Source organism: Tympanuchus pallidicinctus, unplaced genomic scaffold, assembly GCF_026119805.1.
Source record: "Tympanuchus pallidicinctus isolate F22 unplaced genomic scaffold, pur_lepc_1.0 scaffold19, whole genome shotgun sequence".
NCBI classification, from domain to species: Eukaryota; Metazoa; Chordata; class Aves; order Galliformes; family Phasianidae; genus Tympanuchus; species Tympanuchus pallidicinctus.
Genome location: NW_026294710.1, coordinates 13,591,606 through 13,614,818, shown reverse-complemented (window position 1 = coordinate 13,614,818; position 23,213 = coordinate 13,591,606). Strand labels below are relative to the sequence as shown.

At 41.2% G+C, this 23,213-nt stretch overlaps 1 protein-coding gene across 5 annotated transcripts in view; it reads right to left on the bottom strand.

The window, feature by feature from the left end:
• SFMBT2 (Scm like with four mbt domains 2) overlaps window positions 1–23,213 on the bottom strand; it is a 114,179-nt gene that overhangs the window by 49,571 nt on the left and 41,395 nt on the right. For 4 of the 5 annotated variants that reach the window (XR_008206236.1, XM_052680970.1, XM_052680973.1 and 1 more), the window contains 3 exons: window positions 16,253–16,341; window positions 13,354–13,600; window positions 7,625–7,722 (listed from right to left, as the gene is read on the bottom strand). Coding sequence is in view for 4 of the 5 variants with exons in the window: in XM_052680970.1 (XP_052536930.1) it covers window positions 7,625–7,722; window positions 13,354–13,600; window positions 16,253–16,341 (434 nt within the window). In the remaining variant the exon portion in view is untranslated. Of the gene's footprint in view, window positions 1–7,624; window positions 7,723–13,353; window positions 13,601–16,252; window positions 16,342–23,213 lie in introns of those variants that run through there. The other variant, XM_052680974.1, reaches the window with a different exon arrangement.

Here is a 23,213-nt window from a genome sequence, read left to right as displayed (position 1 = left end):
TTTAATCCTCACCAGCTGCAACTGTGTGAAATGATATTGCCTTCAATCATATCTCTCCTGCTTTACCCTACTAGTGACAGAGAAGTAGGTTCCATCAGGTATGACTGGAAACAAATTATTTAATTCAGTTTTGTTTTGAAAGAAATTGCTTCCGCCAGTGTTTTCCCTAATTCTCCAAGACACTGGCTGCTTCTGATAGCCTAATTTTAATCACAAAGCTCTTAGGTGGTAACCAGTCACAAGCACAGTAATAGCCGTGGTTAAATTGCCTCTACAGGAATCTGGCATTTGGTTTTCAATTGAGCAAAAAGAAAAAAAAAATAAAGAAAGAAACCCTCCCAACTGCAATCCTCTGCATTATTTGCAGAGGAATCGGTCTTGTCGTGATTCATCAGCTCTCCTTGCTAAAGCTGTGCAATTTTCCCTGAAGACACACTCTGCAGGAACACAGAAATTCTCCTGTAAGACATAACATAAGCAAATCTGCAAGCAAAAAGGTGAGTGCAGAAACACAGGGAGACCAAAATGTGAGGTGGGATGAAGAGGAAAAGGATATGGGAAGGAGGCTTTGAAAGTCCTTAGACCCTGAAGCAAGGAGCATGGCAGCCAGCTATCACAGCTGCACCTACCGAAGAGCCCCTTAAACAATGCAGATGCTTCTGCCTAGGATCAAATTTAGCCCAACAGATTTTAAGCTTCTCTTGTTGAATAAAAACAGTTACCATAGAAACAGCAACATTGCAGAGTAGCCGGTCTAAATCTGAACACACCTTCTTCGTATGGTTCGGCCTGCTGCAGATGGCACCGGGGCAAAGATCCCCTCCTACACACTGCAGGCTTTGATTTGCCAGGCTGGTGGAAGCATGGATTGCAGAAGCAAAACGCATCTTTTTTTTTTTATTATCTCACAGCAGAATTACAGTATCTAGGATTGCCACCCCATTTCACAAGTGTTTGCTAGTGAATCCTTGCTGTGTCATACATTGCTCTCATTTCACAAGTGGGAACACTAATCCAAGTGCTCAAAATGAAGCCATCGGTGCCTCTTCTCACATTTCTAAATAACTACCTTGGTTGTGATGAGGGACTGAGTTTCACAGAGACGTGCCTGGACAGATTCTGCACTCAGTAACATCTCACTACTGAAAAGTCCATGGAAATTGGTTAAAAGAGAGAAGATCTGATCAAACTCTATGCAGTGAAAACAGATCACAGCTGACTACTGTTTTCTCTCTCTCTCTCAAAAAAAAAAGCATTATTGGACAGATGGCTTTTGGGTATCACCCATCCCCTAACTAGGAGTACCTGCTGTCCAAGAATCACAGAATTGTGTGAGTTGGAATGGATGCTGAAAAGTCACCTGGTCCGAATCCCCTGCAATGAACAGGGACACCTATAGCTAGAACAGGGTGCAGGGAGCCCGGGCCAGCACACTGACTTATTTCAGTAAAGGAGAAAACGCTGCCATGGAAAAGCTGTGGCATCCAAGTCCAGTCTGGATGGAACCTTGGGCAACTTGTCTGTTGGGTGGCAACCCTGACTACTGCATAGGGGGCAGGAGTAAATAAGGTCCCCTCTATGATTCTGTGATATTTCAGGTACAAACTATCTCATACAGAGCTTGAATGCCATATATGAATTGGATCGGGCCCTTTTCCTAACCTTTCACCATTCTGAGAGACCTCTAGTCATACTAATGGAGAAAGAAAACCACACATGCTAATCGTGCAGCCAGAGGAATGTGGAATAGAGCAGAGTGATGGAGCTGTTTCCTACTCAGCCCATCTGCTTTGCTTGAACTCTCTCTAGCATTTCTCTTCCCATCCTGACATTCATGCAATGAGACCAAACAGCCTTCTGTGAAGCATCACAGAAGACTGCGTTTCTGGATTAACTTCATATACCCTCATGGATCGCTTTGCCCCACCCACCCCTTTGCAATGCCCAAAATTAGGAGGGAGCTGTAGAGAAGTGAAGACTTTTCTCATATGGTCTTTCCACCAGATTCCATCTTTAGTATTGGAAACATCCCTGCTTTCAAGAGCTGTAAAGGCAGTTATGTAAGTAAAGACGTTTGCAGGATACTCTTAATGATGGTTATTAAGTTTTATAAAGATAAATGGCTTTAATGAGCTGAGACTGGAGTGGGTCAAAAGGCAGATGAAGAGTGGAGGGGACAGGAGGCCATGCATGTAGTCCAGCCAGGTAAAAAGTAGCCAAGGAAAAGGGATGGCGAGTGCTACGGATGGGAAAGAACAGATGGAGTATAAATAATCTGGCAGCCAGCAAATTGCATGGCGACTCACGGGTTATTAAAGCACAGCATGCACAACAAGGGCCAGCCAAGCCATCAGTGCATGAAGAGGCCAGGGATTGCTAACATTCGAGTTTGGCTTCCATGCAAAATTAAAAGCACGGATGCTTTAACCTGCTGTATCAGCATGTCCTTATCCACTACAGGGGTTGAAAACAGAAAAACCCTGTTAGATTTCAAGGCTGTGCATCTATTCAGATCAGAATTGTCTGATTAGAGGCTTAAGGGCAGAAAAGTAGCCCTTGAGATTCTCTTCCTTACACTGAAACTCCTCCAGATGACCAAATAATGGAAGAAAACACACTAAAACACCTACAGAATGCATTAACTTCTGAGAGATGTTATCTTTTTCTTCAAAAAATAAGTTACAATCATAAATAAATACTTCAATTTAATCTCATATTTTAAAAGCGCATTTCAGCTGATGGAAAAAAAAAAACAAAAACATCTGGGAGAGGAAGAAGTTCTTTTTAATATTTATTGTAATATTTGTTTATTGTATTTTTGACTGTGGAACAAAAAAGCACCCAGTACTGAATTTTAGGAGGCAGCTCTGAACTCACTGATGGATGGTCCCTTCATCATTCTCCATAGGAGATTCCTTCCATCCCTTTTATCTTAGCATCAATTAATGGTATTATTACAAATCACAGGAAACACCCAAATACTCCAAATTAGTAGAGTCACAAGTTGTACCAGGGGAGATTTAGTTCAGATATCAGTTAAGAATCTCATTACAGAGAGGGTTGTTAGGCACTGCCCGCCAGGGAAGGTGATGGTAACCCATCTCTAGAGGTGTTTAAGGGATATGTGATGCATCACTAATGGCCATGGTCTAGTGATGAGACTTGGTCAGGTTAATGGTTGGACCTGATGATCTTGAAGGTATTTTCTATCCTGAATGATTCTATGATATATGATCTAGAAATAGGATCTCACTGGGCTGGTTCCAGAGAAGAGAAACAGTTGTTCCTCAGCTAGAGAGAATAATTACAAATGTGTGTTCAGGGGGAAATAAATATTTGGGCTAAAAGGTTCTGTGTCTTAAGTTTGGTTTCCTGATGCCAGGCTGCCTCTCAGAAAGCATCAGCATGGCACTGCTGAACCACTGATGTTACACAGCTTTAAAGTTGGCCTTAGTAACAATCCAGCCACCTTTATTTATACCCAAAGATTTGGTCATTTTTCTTAGGCGTGCTCTGAGCCATTGCTTATTGCAGGCATTCAGCCAAATGTTGCATCTCAAAATCAGAGCAGAAACTGTAAAGGACAGGTTTCCTTGGGTTTCCTTGTGGCCTTCTGGAAGGATTTAAGCTCCCAAACTATTTAAACACACTTGAAAAAACAGTCTGCATTTATTATTTTTTTTTTTTTGAGAATCAATTTGTTTTCTAAGAAGAACAGAATGACAATATAGTGGATGTGTTGCAAAAAGCTTTTTAAAGAAAAACTTTCTCCAGGAGGTGTAGTTTGCAAAACACTATGTTTAGTAGCTATATAACAGTGACATTTTCTAGCAGTTGCATATCACGTTCCTTCTCAAAGGATCCTAAAGTGTTTTACAAATGCTTTCAACATATGGCCAAGTGTAAAACAGCACCAGAAAAAAAAAAAAAAAAAAAGGAAGATCTTCCTCTCATCCTTCCCTCTGATTTTTGTAACCGGCTCCTAAGGCCTCATTAATGGTGCCATGATCTAGTGGGCAGGGTGGTGATGGGCTGACAGTTGGACGAGATGATCTTAGTCGTATTTAACCAACCTTAACAATTCTGATTCCTTGGATGCAAAAGAGGGGAATAATTCGGGCAGGATGGATGGGGTGCTGGACAATCTGATATAGTGCCTGATTCAGTGGTCAGCAATCCTGCCTGCATCAACAGGGGGTTGGAACTAGATGATCTCTGAAGTCCCTTCCAACCCAATCCATTCTACCATCAGGGCTGCGTTTTTGCAAGACATTTTAGTGTTTTCCTGCTGAAGACCACTACACAAAAGTTCTGTTCTGCTATGCTGCTGAGCAGTGATAATACAGGCTCAAATTCATGGCGTATGAGTTACCAGGCAGAACCCAACCCTTTGTCACCAAAACCAAATTGCTCCACCACCAACTGTAATGTTGGGCTCATAAACTCATAACAGAAGCCACTTTTCCCACTACAGATGGTTATGGTTAGACTACAGGACCCTGGTGGTCTTTTCCAACCTTAACAATTCTATGATTCTACAAATGCAGACCTGACTTTGCAGCACTACCACCTGGGACCAGTTTGACACTGCATTCCTGACACCGCCCACCACCATGCACATCTCAAACAACAACAGCAATTTAATCTGCAATCAAGCCAAACAAACGTGTGTGTGTTCACTCTAGGGAGTGTTCATACCTGTATGGATTTCTATAGGGAAATGTAGAAATTAATTGCTCAGTTTATCAACTGGGCAGTTTATCATGTTTGCCAAAGTAAACATTTCCAGCTTTCCAGAAGACCAAGATCTTAACAGTTGCAAGCTGCCAAACTCTGTGTTTTATACCTCATCTAAGACATAACAATTATAGCAGCACCAAGTCCCCTGGCACCCTGTAGAGACATTATTTCTGTGCTGGTACTAGGAAGAAAAAAAAAAGCCTTTGGATTCAACATTTTTTGCTGGGCTCTTCTGGGATTCTTACTGAAGTTCCCAAGAGTGAATTTTGGCTTGCCTTGAAAGATCAGACAACTATATTCTCATACAGAAAGTCTTTACTTAACTTACATTTAAATCATTATTAGAGGAAGGCATGCTCAGATGCACAGACAACCTCTTGTTTTTTACCCCTAGATCAAATGGTAGAAGATGGGGTTGAGTCCTTCTACAGGCAGAGAAAAAAAGGACATCCATTCATTTAGCCCCCAGCCTCCTCATCACCAGGCAGGGACCCAAACACCACCAGACACTGAATCCTTGTGCTTGGCTTCCACAGTTCAAATAAAGAAGCTGTATTGCCCTAATCCTGCCTTTTTGTCATGTATGGCCCCCAAGATTTCTCCTTTTGGGCCATTCAAGCATTCCAAGGCACTGCATTGTCTAAGAGGAACACCCTTGCAAGCTCTAACCACACAGTGTGGCCACTGGGACTTGCTGAGTTTAAATTTATGACCGTCATGCAATAATTAAAATAAGTGGGTATAAGTCTAGCATGCTGAGAAAAGGCTGCAAAACAGCTGTTACTTATAAACTAAAGAAAAAAAAAAGGATGCTTTATGAGCCTCATCAGAAAGATTCTTTGCTCTTTCATATAGGTAGGAATAAAATTTACACATTAGGCTTTCCCAGTTTAATCCCTGCCCCATACAATATGCTCTTCATCTTGAAACTGCAAAGTTTAATAGCTTCTGGACTGAAGCACTGTACAAAAAAAGGTGGCTGAGAATCAAAACCACTCCTGCAACAACACAAGATTTTATTTTTTAAGGTGACAGGACGAGGGGAAATGGACTCAAGTTGTGCCAGGGTAAGTTTAGGTTGGATATCAGGAAACACTTCTTACAGAAAGGGTTGTTAAGCACTGGAATGGGCTCCCCAGGGAAGTGGTTGAGCCACCATCCCTGGATGTGTTAAAAACCGCTTGGATGCAATGCTCAGGGACATGATTTAGTGGAGGGTTGTTAGAGTTAGGGCAGTATGGTTAGGTTGTAGTTGGACTCAATGATCTTTAAGGTTTTTTCCAACCCGGCAATTCTATGATTTTATGGGACATCTCAAACCCTTGTCTGTGAAAAAAGCCAATGCATACATTTTCTATATTTCTCTCAGCCTAGCAGGGCTTTCACTAGGTGGCACCAGGTCCCTGTGATGAGCCAGAATGGGGCATACTGGGTGCCTTCTCCCAATCACATGGGTGTTTTGGGGTGCCTCAATATCATGCTGCTAATGGGAAGGAACCTAGGTGTCCACACTGGATGAGCCAGGAGCAGTGGTAACCACTGTGGTTGACTAGGAGGATCTGGTGGTTATCAGATGGATTTCAGGTTGGATATCAGCAAAAATTTCTTCTCATTAGGAATGGTGAAGCATGGGCACAGGCCGCCCAGGGAGGTGGTGGAATCACCAGCCCTGGAGATGTTCAGGAAAAGAGCAGATGTGGCACTGAGGGACATGGTTAGTGGACATGATGAAAATGGTTTGATGGTTGGACTTGATAATGTTAGTGGTCTTTTCCATCCTTAATGATTCCATTGTTCTATGACCTGGTCCACTTCACTGGAGACAGTGGTGCAGCACTATGCTACAACTCATCCCCCCACACTGCTACAGCACACCATTGCAAGGCTGCAACATTAAAAAGGCTGGCACAGCTAGAAATCTGGATTATGATCTGGAGCAGCCACGATGAACAGCAGTGTGGATTTGGATGGGATATTAAAGCTGGTGCCTCAGGGCTGAAGCACATCTCTAACTATTAAAAATCAGATTGAGTGAAGAAAAAATGACACAGGAGAAAATTATCTCCTACTTCCACTACAGGTCCCTGGAGGAGGACCAGCTCAGAATGAGATGAAAATTTGAGCACAGGGCTCACAGAAAGCTGAGTTTACAAGTACTCTCATAATCACAGCACTGTGCTGTCACAGGCTGTGAGAACTCAGGTCTGCATAATTAAAGATGTTAGAAATGGTGTTGGAGAAATGCTGATGTTGGAGAAATCAGTGTTGGTCATACCCCTACATCATCTATAAAACAGTAACAGCAAGAAATCAGGTCTGAGAGCGGAGTTCACACAAAACTGCATTTTATACAAACATCCCACTTATGACCTTTGATAGCAATGTACAAGGGCTGCTCTGAAAGTAATGCCTCCTATTTTATTAAGTTGGCCCATTACAACAGAAGTGGATGTCGGCAGTATGGCAGCAGAGGTTCAACTTTCCAACCAGAACTCCATTACAGCTTGTTTTCATGTGACAGATGGCAGCAGAGGGGCAGTCTGACAAAATGGCATCTGACATGGAACTGCACATGAAGCAAAGGGGTAGAACCGAACTCCTCTACGTAGAAAAAACTGCACCCACTGACATTCATCAACCCTTGCTGAATATCTATGGAGACCAAACAGTGGATGCGTGCATAGTGAGGTGGTGGGTGATGAAACACTGTGAAACAGTGGGACATCTCCATTGGTGCAAGTTTTTCTGAACGTGGCATGCAGGCTGCTGTTCATTATTGGCAAAAATGCATAGCTAATGGTGGTGGTGATTATTATGAAAAATAGTGTTTTGTAGCTGAGAATTTACTCTATCGAATAACTGAAGGAAAATGTACACTTTTTACCTTGAATACTTCCATTGGAAGAGGAAAATTTGCTGCATCATTTAGGGATTTTTCCAGGGCGCATTTCCACTCAGATATCGTCTTCAGAGAATAGATATCTAAAGCAATCATAACAACAACAACAACAACAACAAAACACAAAAATCAATTTAAAAAAAAATACAAGCCCAAGAAGTAAATGTTTGGGAATTGAAGATTTCTGAAAGTCTTAAGTTACTGTGTCATAAAAATGGAAGGTTCAATTGTAATCAGCAGCATGTATATCCCAAGCTGTACAGTGTGGATAAATGCAACAAAAGCAAGGAGCAGAGGCACATTTAGGGAAGAAATGTGTTCTATATCCTAGAGTAAAACCCAAGAAAATACACACATTCCATTTTCTGTTGAAGAAAAAAGAACTATATTATCTCATTATTTGAAAATAACAAAAATACCAAATATTTTCCAGTTTGAGAAGCCTCGGGTTAACATTATTTATATTTGAACAAAAACAGAAATACCCTTAACAATTCTTCTGTTCATTGAAAATTCACTACTGCAGAAGTTTTTTGCAGGAGGGAAGGTGTGGGAAAGAACATTTCAGCTGGTATCTACACAAACCTATCTTTGGTACATGACTGAGCATCACATCAATTCACACTTACACTAAAGAATTGCAATCATTACACTTCTAGGCAATGGGTTTCTTTAAATTGGTTTAATATTATTAAATCATTGTATTAGCAAGTCCTTTACAGTTCAGAGCAGTAAAATGCCTATGAATCACCAAAGGGAAAAAAAAAAACATAGGAAACAATGGTATGACAAAGAACATTATATTGGATTTACTTCTGTCCTGGAAAACATATTGCTATCCCATACATAACAAGTTACTGCAGAGCATTTATATCAAGTCTCCAAGAGACAAGATAAGTAGAGAGACTAGTAACAATTACTGAAATGGAAATGAACATTTACTTAACAATAAACTCGAACTTTGATAATGACTGAGCAGTGCAAAGATTTGCTTTTGTCAGCGGGGCTTCACTCACTTCCACCACAGTTCAAGTTGGTCTAATTTGCATTTAAATTTTGTACATCTAGGAACCATATATATTTGCAAGCTACCAGAGATTTACTGTGGTATCTTACAATTCTGAAGGAGGAAATAAAAGAAACATATATAAAAAAAGGAATTGGCAGGCACTGTCACCTAGCACTGACAGTACAAGAGAATTTTATGGTCTGATTTCAATAGATTTAAGACCTTATCAAAACAGGATTTGCAGAATCACTCACTGGAAGAGGATGTATTTATACTTCCACTATATTAAGCTTTGCTACTTCAGACAGACATCACGGGTATGCACGTGAATTTAAACACACTTAAAGGGAAAGGTTAACCTTTCAGGGCTGCAGTGTGAATTCCTCAACTGTCTGGTTATTAATGGGAACATACATTTCAAGTCTTTGTTTACAGCATGCGTGGTGGTCACAAGAGTTAAGAAAGGAGCTGTTTGTCAAACTGTTCACTATTTCATAGTGCCTATTGCACCAGTTTTCCCCTTACTTAGAATCACAGAATTGCTGAGGTTGGAAAGACCACAAAGATCATCTAGTCCAACCATTAACCCATGTCCATGACCACTCTAGACCATGCCACTCAGTGCCACGTCTGCTCTTTTCTCGAAAACCTCCAGGGATGGTGACTCTACCACCTCACTGGGCAGCCTGCTCCAATAGCTCACCCACTTGCAGGAGTCTTGAATGGCTGAAATATAGGAAGGGAAATGATTCACTTTGTTTCTCCCTTTTTGGCTGAAATGATGCAAAAAAGAAAAAAAAAGCCAGAAATAGTCAATAAGTCATGATTTCACCCCAACCTGTTGCTTCTACCTATATAAATTCTGAGTTTCAGAAAACCCACACAGACGCTTGCCAAACAGAGCAGGATGAAAACAGAACTTCATTTGCCATCATAATGGCAGCGGAACATGGGAGAGAAAGAAGGGCAACAATGCTGTGAAAGGTCTGGAGCATAAATCTTACAGTGAGCAGCTGAGGGAACTGGGATTGTGCAGTCTGGAGAAGAGGAAGCTCAGGGAAGACCTTATCACCCTCTACAACTGTCTGAAAGGAGGCTGCGGTGAGGTGGGGATTGGCCTTGGCTCCCAGATAACCAGTTGTAGGATGAGAGGGAATGGCCTCAAGTTGTGTCAGGGGAAGTTTAGGTTGGATATCTGGAAAAATTTCTGCTCAGAAAAAGTGGTGAGGCACTGGAACAGGCTGCCTGGGGAGTTACCATCCCTGAATGTGTTCAAGAAAAGGGCAGATATAGCACTGAGGGACTGAGGTCCCTCCACTGAGGGAGGGATGGTTGGACTAGATGATCTTAGTGGTCTTTTCCAACCTTAATGATTTTGTGACCCTGCAATTCTAATGTGGCCTTTGGGAGTAACTCTGCACAACAGCAGTGAAAACAAGCAGCAACTTCTTTGGTGCCAACAAGCCTTGAAAGATTAATACAACCTCAATTGTTTCAATAACCAGCAAGCAGTATTACATGGACATTTCATCAGGCAGTGGCACTTAGCTTATGCTGGCAAGTTTATGGACACTAAATCGCATGGTTAAAAGAGCATAAAGTATTTTGTTTAAGTGATAGTGTTGCAGGTAATTGAACAAAGTGTACTGTGTCAATCTGTATTTAGGTTAACAAGGAGTGAGGAATTAAAATCATTGCCAATTTGTCTTTTAATAGAAAGTAACATAAAATGAGACTACCTCTTCCTGCATAAACAGTTGAGGCAAAGAATACCCGTGGCTGTGTCAAGCTGCCTCTGCCAATTCGAGGTAGCAAGGAGGCTTATCTTGGATTCAGATCCAAGTGAAAAAGCAAGAAGTGCTACACTCTCTTTACCACAGAGGACATATAAAGCTGTTGAAAAGTTCCCAGTTGTGAACACAGCAGGGATGCCATTTCCTAAGAACTTTCTCTGCACATTCTTATATCTTACGTTGGTGCAAGGTTGCAGTTGGCTTCAAGAAAGAGACCTCTCCACCCAAGATGCTGTAGACATTCAGAACAATGGGATCTCCTTTAGAGGAGAATGTCCTGCATCTTGAAAGACTAACCTCAGACTGCTGTGCAGTGTGACAGTCAACTTGCCAGGTGCCAGAGGCAGATCAGCATAGCAAAACCACAACCCAGACACGTTGGGAAATAAAGCTAATGGTGCATAAACAGCTTCCAAGTCCGGGGTTGGTAAAACACTGTAATAACCTGCAGAGAAGATGTGCAACAGAACATCCTCATTTGATACCAATTAGGCACACAGCCTGGTTTGGAAGTTCTCAGCATCTCTTCAGAGGATATTCACAGTAGCTTTTATAAAGAATCTAAGGTTGCTCCTTTTATCAGTCAAGCAGTCCTCTCAACAGGCTTCAAAAGTTAGAAACCAGCTCTATGTTCATTCCTCTCAACCCTCTGAGTGGAAGAAAACAGACTTATGAAGATGTCACTTCATCTGGCCTATGACAGAACGATTTAGACATCCTCTTCTCTCCACTGATCATAAAGAAAAAGCAACAGATGATGCTGAAGCATCATTTCAATGCCCATACAGTGCCAAATGAATCTAAACTAACATGTAAAAAACCCAACATATTACCCACAAATTTTCTCTTTCCTAAGACAGGATATACAGGTGACACCAAAGATCTTTCCCCAGCTAAATCTCATTTACAACAGAAGTCATCAGAAAGGAGGGAAGCAGGTAGGGACAAATCCCTGGCACAATCTCCTGGTCTGCCATCCTCAGGAAATCACATCCTGTGACAGACTATCATTTAGTATCTTCACCCTTAAGTTTCTTCAGAGCTCTCCGCTGCCCAGCACCTCATTCTGACAACTCACTACTGCCTCCTGTCTGCCTGCTATACAAGTCTCATAACAAGCATTATTCATCCACCGTAGTTTATGAATATGCTGATGTTAGGTGGGCATCAAATGGCCAATTTTATCTGTGATGTCACAAGTTGAACAACCAGCATTCCTGCCTCTCAAGATGTATCAGATTCCCATATATCCCATGGACATAGACATGGACATAACCATGACTGGTTACTCCCTGGAATGCAGAACTCAGAAGGGCAAGGATGGGTCAAAGAAAGATTGCCGGGGTAAGACTTCAGGAGGTCAGGACTCAAAAAGAAAATGGAAAGACTCGCACCCAAAGGGTCTTTTCTCAACAAACTCCAGCAAGACAACATCCTAGGATGTGTAATTTTTTTTTGTCAATGTCAGCACAAAGATATATATCTCCAAACTCAATAATAGCAATGCTCACTAAAAGGGGAACGGCCAGAGAAATGCCAAGGAGGGGAAAGAGATTCTAAATGAAGACATGAAAGAAATCTAAAAAGCAATTAAGTCTAGGAGAGGGGAGGAGAAAAATACATAATTTCATCAGATCGAGTCCAATAACAGTTTTAAAGATAAGACAATTGGAAGGAAAAAAATTAAAAAGAGTATAGAAGGAAACACAAACAGATAAAAGGAAAAGGAAGATGGAATGGACAAAGAAGTACAAATGCAGTTTAGGCCACTTCCGTATTGATTAACCAAACCTATACAGGCCAAGAGGTTTCAGAGATGGTCAATGAAAAGGCGTTTCTGTGTAACACAGACGCTCTGGGAAATAACTGAGTGAGTGATATTCATGCCCTCCAGCATTCACATCTGATTTAGAAGTGATGGAGAATATCGATTCCCACCTCTCCGAGAAGGAAAACACACACTTCCAAAAAGCATTCAAGACCCCAAGTTACACCCAAGACCCATGCAGATCTGTAAACCAGCACATATCATAGTAACTTCTCTAAATAAAGTTCAAGGGATAGAAGTCACCTCAGGAACATTCATCCAAAGGAGAGCCATCTTTCTTCCATCATTAATTCCCATGGAAAAACTTCATCTATTGCACAAGAAGAATGAATCACAGACCTGGACAATCTGCCCACCTACACAGGAAAATGTGGTGTAGGCCTGCTGTGCCATCTTCTGAGTTGGTACCACACAAGGCAGGTCTTAGACTCTCAACAGCCAAGTTACAGCTGGATGAGAAAGACCTACAATGAAGGGACCATAAATATCCCAGAACACTTTCTCCAGCCCAAAGAAATTCCATGGAAGTACACTGCTATCCAAGAGCATGGCCATAGAAAACAGATTGGCAAGAGGTGCTTGGGTGAAGGGAGAGCAAACGGAGCATAAAATATGCTGAAAGATGTCACCTAAATTTTGATTTGGAGAACAGTAAATAGAATTCTAGTGAATCCTACTCTAGGATGCCTAGAGAAAGACCAAGAAGACCTGGACACCAAAACACTACTGCAAGCGGATGAGCAAGTAGGCACATCCTTGGACCACCTCTATCAGCTCTGCTTCTTGATACACAAAACTGCTCTTACTGCATACAATTTCCTTGCAGGAGAGAGCAACACCAAGCTCGTTTTATTAAATACATTTAATACAGTTTACCTGACCCACTACTTTGAGCCCAAATCAGACGGCTCTTGCTCACAATTTGTGTTCCAGTTAAAACCTGCTGACCAAGCAATGTGAATACTGGAAAAGAAATGGGTTGCACAAGAATCTTAAAACATACCACGATCATAAAAAATATCACAAAAGAGAACAGCATTTTTAAAAGGTTGTTTGTTTTTTTGTTTTGTTTTGGTTTTTTTACCTGCAGGTGGGTCCATTCTGTATTTATTCTCTTGACACCAACCGACTGGTCGAAGTCTGCAATCCAAGTAAAACAACCACTGGTCATAGGATTCAGTCTCCTCCAATCCCACATAGCGAAGGCGTAATCTTCCTCCAACATTTTCAACCACACTAACTATCCAGTACTGAAAGGGATTCTGGGAATCCTGCAGCTCTATTAAGGAATCAACTGTAATGAGGTCTACAGGGTTTTTTCCTCGCAGAGGCTGTTTGAATAGAAGCAAAACTCCTTATTTTAAACTTTATTTGAAGACTTCTCAAGGAAACAGATGACAGCAGAAGATTATTTTTGTTTTTCACACCATCATCCAAGCGATCAGCAAACAGTCTGTTCTTCTTCTATTTTACCCAATGTCTTCCAAGTGCAAATTCAGAAGTAAAACAGAAAACAACAGTTGTGCTAATTTCTAAACCGACATCATCAACAACAACAAAAGAATAGTCAGAGGTGAAACAGCCCTTAAGGCATATCCACTTGGGAAGCTCCTGAACAAAGCAGAGCACAGTTATACTGAAAGATTTCAAACCAAATTCTCATTGATAGCAGCTGATAGGAACCGACCACAGGATCAGACCCTGCTGTTTATCTAAAAGGTAACTACTTTGGGCATGACACTGAAATTGCCTTCTGGGCACTGATCTTTCCCATCAAAACAATTTGCCTTGCTCCTACCAGAATGTAGAGCAAATTATTCCCACTGTCATGGATGGAAATGTCTATGGTGGTTTTGCAACCGTTCGTATGTGTTTAACTTTACACCTTCAAAGTTGCCAACCGCAGACATTAAAACAAATGTGTGGTAGTTTTCAGAACAATACCTCTGGGGCTCAGTGATTTTCTTTTGTGATTGTGAGCAACTCTGTGTTGTCAGGCTTTTTCTTGCAAATGTGAGGGTTAGAGCTTTTTATTTTTCTTTCCATTTTTTTTTAAAGTAAGTTCCAATTCTTACTGAATTTCTCACTTCTAGAATTTTAAGAACAGCACTAACAATCACTCCAAAAGTTGCAAGCATTGCTCCTCAAAGGAAATGTTAAGCACAGGCAAAATATATGAAAAAGAAAAAAAAAAGCACAATCTTTCTTCTCGTGTGATTGTTCCACTTCTTTGTAATTCAACAATATGTGCCTTTCACATTTTTCTTCATTTTTTTAATATTAATTCTGCAAATCAGTGTCAGCCCAGGTCAGTTACTTCTATGGGTGGCTAGAAAAAAAATAAAAGGAGGAATAAGTCTTATTTTCCTTTATAAAAAAGCTCTCTCGTATTGACTTATGAAAATATTCAAATTTTGAAGCATACCCAAATTTGACTACACCTCCTTTAAGCCAAAAATACAGGCATCAAAATGAGAATTTGGTAAGAAAAAAAAAATATTTAAATTGACTAAAACCTTATCACATGTTTAACCAGACCTATGATTATCAGATATTTCTCAAAATAATGTATCCACCATTATAAGCAACTCCTCCACACCTGCACAACCTCTTCAAATATTATTTCATGGAAAAATGCACTCTTAAAATGTAATAACATAATAGAAATCTACTTAAATTCTTTTTTCTTTTTTTTTTCTCTCGCACACTGCTTCATTCCAACAAGACATTCTTTAACATCAAACGGTGGTGTAATGATTTACCTTATTGCTACAAAACCCTGGCCACAAAAATGCGAATATCGCTTCCCAGATTTGTGTGCTAAATTCTAAGCCAAAGGGCTGTCGCTTACTCCTGACAACTCAATGGCTAAGATTAATAATTGGCTTGCTTGAAATATTAACATTTACCATAATTCAAGAGCTCTTTATATGCATAGCTAGCATGTTAAAAAAAAATTTATCACTGCATATTGATTTAACAGTATAAGAACAATCTGCAGCACTCACAAACAGCAAATCTGTCGACAGGGGGGGTAACATACATTGCATGACACAGACAGCACTAAGCACATATATCACATACAACACCAGAAGAGGGTGAGAAACTGTTTCAAGTCAAGGCAGTGGCTTCTCTCTGCATTTCTGCCTGGGACCTCCTACTTTTGCTGCCTCTAGAATCACAGAATTGAGTTGGAAGGGACTCTTAAGGGCCATCTAGTCCAACTCTCTGCAGGGAGGTCCAACTGCAGGAGCACCTACAACTCAATCAGGTTATAAAAAGCCCCCTCCAACCTGACCTTGGATGGGAACAGAGAAGTTCCTAATAGCACTGGCATGCACCAGAGATGGCTGCCTTCCCAACGGAAAGTAGGATGAGCCGTGCTCCCCCCATCTGAAGCTGAAGCTGTGAAATACTAAGATCTCAAGCATGTCCCAGGAGCAAGTCTCCTTGCAAATGTGCTGCACAAACCAGCTTCTTCGCTATATGGATGCATCTGACACAACAGCTCCTTCTTCTTATCCAGTCATCAATGAGCGAGCCCACCATACTCAACTTCCCTGCTAAATCTGACTGCTGTCCTTCAGGGAGCTATCCCTACACGGACGCTAGGACTGGATGATCCTGGAACTCTGTTCCAGCCTTGGAATATAAATATAATTCTCTATACACATAAATCTGACAATGCTCTCCATCAACCTGCCAACACCCATCTCCAATCTGTGGGCATTCTCCTTCACCTCTTGGTATATGAATATCCAAATTTCTAAGCACCTTTCAACCTGAAATAAATAAAATAAAATACCCCACGACTCAGTCAGAAGCGGAGCCAGCAGAATCAAGGCAACGTCGCTCCTAACTTTTGCACAGCTGTTGGACACAGATATTGCAAGCGCACAGCCCTACACACGGGGAGCACAAGCACTGGTGCAGCATGCACACCACAAGACAGTATCAGAGAGAAACTGCAATCTAATACATACGCCTTCCAGTAAATTTGCAGGTGCAGTCCGGGCGCCAGTCAGATCATGGATAAGAAACTCCGTCCAGTCCACATATTTCTCTTTGATTGCTGCAAAGGATGAGGGAAGAAAAGAAACGCTCAGAGAAGCAGACTGCAATGGACTTTTTGTATACATCTGAGAGAGACTTATCATCTAGAGAGACATCAGCTGTGAAGTTTCAGGTACAGTTGCAATCCTGATCAGGTAAAAAGATGGTTCATTGTCCAAGCTGCTTGAGCAACCCAGACACAGCCATGTGGTTATACCTCTAAAACGTAGGAAGGTCGTGCTCTGCTGCAGCAACAGGGATTTATCACGGTGTGTCTTAGCATCTCCAAGTCTCCCAATCCAAAATGGCCACAGCTTGTATAACTACTATGACTATATACTAGTTTCCTGCTTCCCATGTAGGCTTAGAAATACTTCATAACGTCTCTTTTTTTTTTTTCAATGGTGATCTGAGAGAAAAAAAAAACTGCTCAAACTTTTCAGTTCCTTGACAGGCCTTAATAGGCTCTTTCCCCCTGAAAGCAGAAAACTCAAGCCTGAGATTACCGTACATCAGTCATCGAGTCCACACACTTGTAAGAAGCCTTAAATTATTGACCACGAACTTCTATTTCATTTTAAGAATATTTTCAGTCATTTTTGAGCTAAATGCTGTAAGTGTGCTACTTCAGGATCTGTGTCAACAGAGTTACGTAAGATTTAACTAAAAACATAAAAATGCTGCCTCTGGTTCAGATCTGGATTCAGATTTTGGGTCAATTATGGTTGAAATTAGTGGAAGATTGAACACTCAAAAGCAATTCAGCAAATCTCAGCTTCAGAGATTCAGGCATCTCTTTGAATACATTGTACATTTGCAAACCCAGAGATCAGATTTTAATTCCACCTGTCTATAAATGGGAATTAAATTACATCAAAAACATTTTGATTTCCCCCCTAAAAACTTATTTACATGTTTATACAACTAACAGTGATATAGATATGTTAATCATACCTACACCAACAGAAGGGAAAAATCACAACCATTTGAAAATTATGACATTAGTTCTGAACAAACAACTGGTTTAAAGACTGCTACTCCATAGGGGAGACCAGGAAGGGCTGTACATCAACCTGCACAGCTCCAAAATAATTAGATTACAGCAGCCCTTGCGTTTTGCTCAGAAAAAACTGAGTCCTTGCTTAACACTTTAGAGAAATGCTGTGTTAGTCAACCAAGAGCAACCCAATTAAAGCACCCTGCACACAAATCAGGACAAGATTCCTGAACAGTTAAGAAATGCAGTGACTTCTCAGCTCTTCTCAAAGATGTCAATGCTCCAGCAACACACAGCCTGAGGTTAGGGACTCCACGTGAAGTATGAGCAGGTACAGGAGCGTTTCAAGTAACTCAACTCCTCAGGAAGCCCCAACACTCCCACAGAAATTGTTCCTTTAGATCACATGGATCACAGCCCAGGCATGAACCTGAGCTGAGATCTGATACCGAGCTGATGAAGCTCGGTACCATTCTGCAGATGTGCACCCAGCACACAGGTGTTCATTGGTGGTATTCAATCCGTGAGCACCTAGCAAATACTCACTGCCTTTGGGAGAGAAGTAAAACACAACCCCAAGCTGTTTAGCAGCAAATATCCCCCAAAAAGTAGCTATTCCCTTCCACAAACACATTCCAGAGACCTCGAAATGAGAATGAGATTCAATTAAAAAAATCATAATCCAGCACACGCCGAGGCTGGCAATACTCACACTGATCCTTGCAAGGCTCCTACAGACATCACCTTCATTTATATGACATTGCCACAAAAGGAGAAAAAATGCTTCATGCTTGAGCATGTTTCTTGTTTGGGTACTTGGCACACCTGAATTTAGTCTAAGATTCAAATCATAGCCTAAATACCTTATGCAATCCACACAGCTGGCTATGGCAAATGGTAGAATCCATGCCCAGCAAATCTTACTTCCTAAACTGTGCTCCTTCCCCAAAAGCCAGTTCTCCTAATGTGACTCAAACCACATATTTATATGTGCATACAGATACATTTAACGTCAGCAAACTTTAACATGCTGGTCACAAGCATCTACAAAATAACAATTAAGCCAGTCTGGAACTGCTCTAAATCTTTTGCAGCACCAATTCTGTACGATTTCCAGGAGATTTTTTACCTTTATATTATCTAAGATAAATAGCCTGAGAACAAATGGTTTTTACATGGTGCTTTCACTCTCAACACTCACACTGCACACACCTCATCAGTTCCTGTTCACCTAAATTACAACAATAAACAAGTTTAATGTTGGCATCAGTGAGAAAACAGTAAGTGCCATAATAAATGGGACTGGGGTTCTTCATTCAGACTTATGCAAAATGCACTGGGTGCAAAACTGAATTTCATTTTGGCTCCTGCCCACAAAGTTGTCAGCCAAATTTTTAATGCAAGAGCATCATTACTAAGGAATGACAAATGTGATAAAAAAAGTAAAAAAATAATAATAAAAAAAAAAAACCCTGCAACTTCAGTTCAAAGTTTCAAAGCTGGCAGGAGGGAAGAAAAATAGTCAGCATTTTAAAAGTTGACAGCAGATTTCAGAAGCCTCCATTTTCCAGATGCCCAATTCGAGATGTCTCAGCAATGCCGGATTCACAGATCTTGCTGCCTGCCAACACCTCTGAGAGAAATACTTTGTCCTCTCTAAGACTTGAACCTCACAGCTTTTGGAGGCCTAAATAAAATGGGGACCCTGTCAACCTTTGAATCTCGATTACAGGTTTCTGAAGTCCAAAAGCAACAAGATGATCTGTGTATTCAGACAAAACAGACTCAGCTGAAAAACATGCTACCCCCAGTTTCTAAGTGGTTACAGAACCAGTATGCAGTGCTTTGCTTCATTTTAATCTTCTTTTGCATTGCAAATAAATGTTAAAAAAAAAAAAGTCCTCTGGGAGAGAACAGACTAACAGACTGCCCTGGAAGTTTCAGAAAGAGGGCTCTGCACATATTTTCTGTGCCTGTAAAGCATGATCAGGATTCTCAGTTCTGCAGTGAAAATCACTACACTGCAAATACTAATATCTAGTAGTAATGAAGTGAGTCTGAATCATCATGAGATCTGCAAAAGCCTTTGAGGACCAAGCAAAATGTTAAACAAGAATATTCAAACAAACAAAATCTACAGGGTAAATGAGAATAGCTGGCACTATAATGCATGGGTGCCCACCCTGAGCATCCATCTCAGGAAACAATGGTGCTTCTCTGGTGCATCTATCCCAGCACTTGTCAACTGAAGCACTGATTTTAAATTGCTAATTCACACTTCAGCTTATTAGCTATAGGAAAAATACCCAACAAAATCTCTCCTACTGCAGATGTGCTGGAAGAACTCTGCTTTTAGAGCCTATCTTCAGCTAGCTGGCCAGTTGGTGGGACAGGATGGTGGATAGGACAAAGGATCATAGAATGATTTAGGTTGGAAGGGATCTTAAAGATCACTGAGCTCCAGCACCCTGCCATGGACAGGGTTACCCAATCTTCAGATCAGGCTACCCGAGGCAAAAATAGCCAGGAGTGGTCCACTGGGCTCAGACATCTCTATTTTCTCTTCCTTTCAATGGATCCATCTTCCAAGAAGACCTCTTTGGAGGACCTTCTGAGCAGAGGGAAAAACAAATTAAAGCAAAAGAAACCTCATCATTAAATACCTTCAAATGGATTCATTTCATGCAGAGAGGCAAGCTGTTGTACCAACACCAAAAGCCACAAAGAACAACACGGTTGCTGAAATTGCAGCAGTTTATAACTGCGCAGTTGTCCTCATGCTAATTCATTCCGCTCTGGTTCTTACAGAGCTGCGCAGACTCAAAAGTTGACCAGAAATCCTCATAGTTGTTATAAAGTCTCTGGTACTTCTATGTGGATGATATGGGTTTAAACATTTTTGCAATCAGAGGAGCCCATGAATCTGGAAGGATTTTATCAGTGAATTAAATTCCTTCCAAGCAGAGATGAGAACTCTTTGCACATCGATCCCTCCCCCTCACAAGGCACAGCTCGTTTGTCATGATGGCACCTTGGAAAGTGACTGCTGTCCACATCACAGCAGGAGACTCAACAGGCACAATGACAAGAAAACATTTGAGATATCTTAATTGTATTGGGGTAACTTTGGAAGTGATAGTCTAAGCAGTAATAGCTTCCTTGATCAAGGCACACGTAATAGTCACAACTGGCTAGTCCACAGAGCTTAAGGCTTTGGTGCTCTATGAGGACAGAGATTGACCAAGAGTTCCAATAATACTATGAGAAACAGACCCATCTTAGTGCCAGTCCCATGGTCCTGTGTGGGGTTGTTTGAGAAGAGAAACAAGGAAGATGAAGCTGTGCAATGTTCTGAGGCCCCAGGGACCAAGTGCCATCAAATGTATCACTAGGGAAATGATTCAAAAGAAGCAGAGAGAGGACAGCAGAAAAAAGACTTGACTTAGTGCTCCCACTGATGCAAAGGCTTCAGCATGGGCTAAACTGAAAGATTAAACAATATACATCAGAGAGGAGCCAGGCAATGGTCTTGTCATGGGAAAAGCTCGAGAGTTTGCATGATGTCAGACACAGTACAGCCCAAATGCCAGGCAAGCACGATACCAAGTGACATTACAAAAATGACAGTGCTCTCCTAAATACTGTTCTTTCCAGGTTTAGGAGGTGACATCACAACCCTCTTCGGAACAGCATCTTGTGCACACAGATGTGCCTGCTCCCTTTGGGTTGGGCCCAGTTCATCTTGGAGCCAGCATGAGTGTGCGGGTGGATGCTTTCACATCTCTGTGGTTCCAAAGCCAAAGGCTATAAAAAACATCTTCCTGAAATCAAAAAGATACAGAACCACATGCCTTAAAGCAATGCAGCCCCAAAATCAAGGCCAGATCTGCACACTGCTTGGCTGAGGCATATTCCTGCTCTGCTTCAGTCTCTGTAGCACGCTGGAGACAAATACAAAACCATCCTGCCTCCCTCAATGAAAAATACTCATTTAAGAGAACAGCTTCTAGTTTGGTTGGTGTTACAGAAGATTCTTAAATTAGAAAGAAGAAGGACCCTTCCACATTAAGATTCTATTTATTTGTGATGAAGCGACAGCACAGGTTATAAAACCAAGCTCCCTTCCTCGGGACTGAACTCCATAAAAAAAAGACTGCACCCAATATCCAACAAATATTCTTCCCATCAATCATTCTTCCCATTGTGTTCCCTGCTTGATTCATCTTGTCCCCAACCTCATTTCTTATGTCCATTCCTCTCCTCACCTTTCAGCTCCCTGCCATTTTCTCACTTTTACTCATTCATCTCATTTTCCTGACCAAATGACTGTAGGTCACCAACCCAAAAGCCAACCTCAACACTGCTGCAACACGCTCATTACTTAATGTGCAAAGGACATCCAGGACCACATGCCAAGCACTAGATTCTCCCCGTTTTTCACTATTAGCAGCTCAAAAATGGCCCCTTCCCTTTGTATTGTCCATGTTGACCTCAAAAGCCACGCAAACAGAGGGCAAAAAGTGCACAGCACTGCAAACCCTGCATCACCACCTTCCCCATAATTGTGCTAACCATGCACCCGAGAACCAAGACGGCTGCTTCCATCCTCTGCTCATTCAAGCACGTAATGTCTGTGCCCTGCTACAGCCACAGTGTATAATGGGTTCAGATTTATCTGTCTCTCTAGAGAAATAAGAGATTAAAAGAACATTTACAGTCCCATGAAAGCACTGAGCCATAGGCACTCCATACAATGTGTATGAGATACTGTTATCGCATTACCAACTCTAGGGATTTTGTCTAGTCTGTAATAGTTGCTCTTTTTCATAAAGCCACTTCTCCTATAGTCACGGGATCATACAAAATCTTCGTTTTCTACTTTCCTTTTTTTTTTTTTTTCTTTTTTTCTTTTTTTTTTTCCCTCTAAGAACAAAGCACTGCAGAACATGGGGGGAAAAAAAAAAAACAAAACTGAAATCAGAAAGACTGGCAGGAGCAAGAATTTGAATTGACACATTGTTGAACAAATACCTCACTGGATTACTCCACCAATATAAGCTAGCTCTCTAACAACCTTTACACATCCCATGGACATTTTTACTCTTCTCAGCTCCAAGGGAAGACATAAGAAGCAGAAGCAGCGTGGGCCAAGACTGTGCTTCCACTAACCAGGGATCACTGAGAAGACAGAATGTCATTACTTCAAAATAATTTTTGCATTCAGTACACCTGCACCTTGACCATTCCTACAAACATGGTAGCCAGTAAATGGCAGAGGACCCACAGCACTGGGTAAGATGCTGGAATAATGGGCCAAAGACATGTTCAAATCTGAATCAGCAATTCTATATGTTAAGGAACAAGGTAAATACTTATGCCAAACCTACACGCTGAGTAGGTACATGGAGGTAAAGAGAAAACCTACCAACCTACCTGAGAGGACCTGGGCTTCTGCCACCAGTAACATGGTACAAGACAAGTAGTAGCACCAAATTATGCTTATGTTTTGTTCTAACTAAGAAAAAAATCTTTATACAACAATTAAGTAAATAAATAAATAAAATGTGTGCATTATTTTTATTTTCCTTACCCAGAATCACAAGCAGCGTGTCAATATCTCCCCTAGAGAATCCCCACTGGTCCCCATTAACATCTAAACATCTGAGTTTCAGTTTTCTGAAGAAGGAACAGAGTCTTAAACAGCCTTATAGAATGGTTTTAAAACTTCGGGATAAATCTGCTAAGTGACACCACTGTCATTGTGGTAACTATCATTATTAAAAATTTACATCCTTCTGAGGAACTGGATGAAAAAAACTGGTTAACAAGAGGAACTATAATCAGACAAGAACCAGGCAATTCTTATCACCCCAGTACAAAGCAAGCTAAAACAT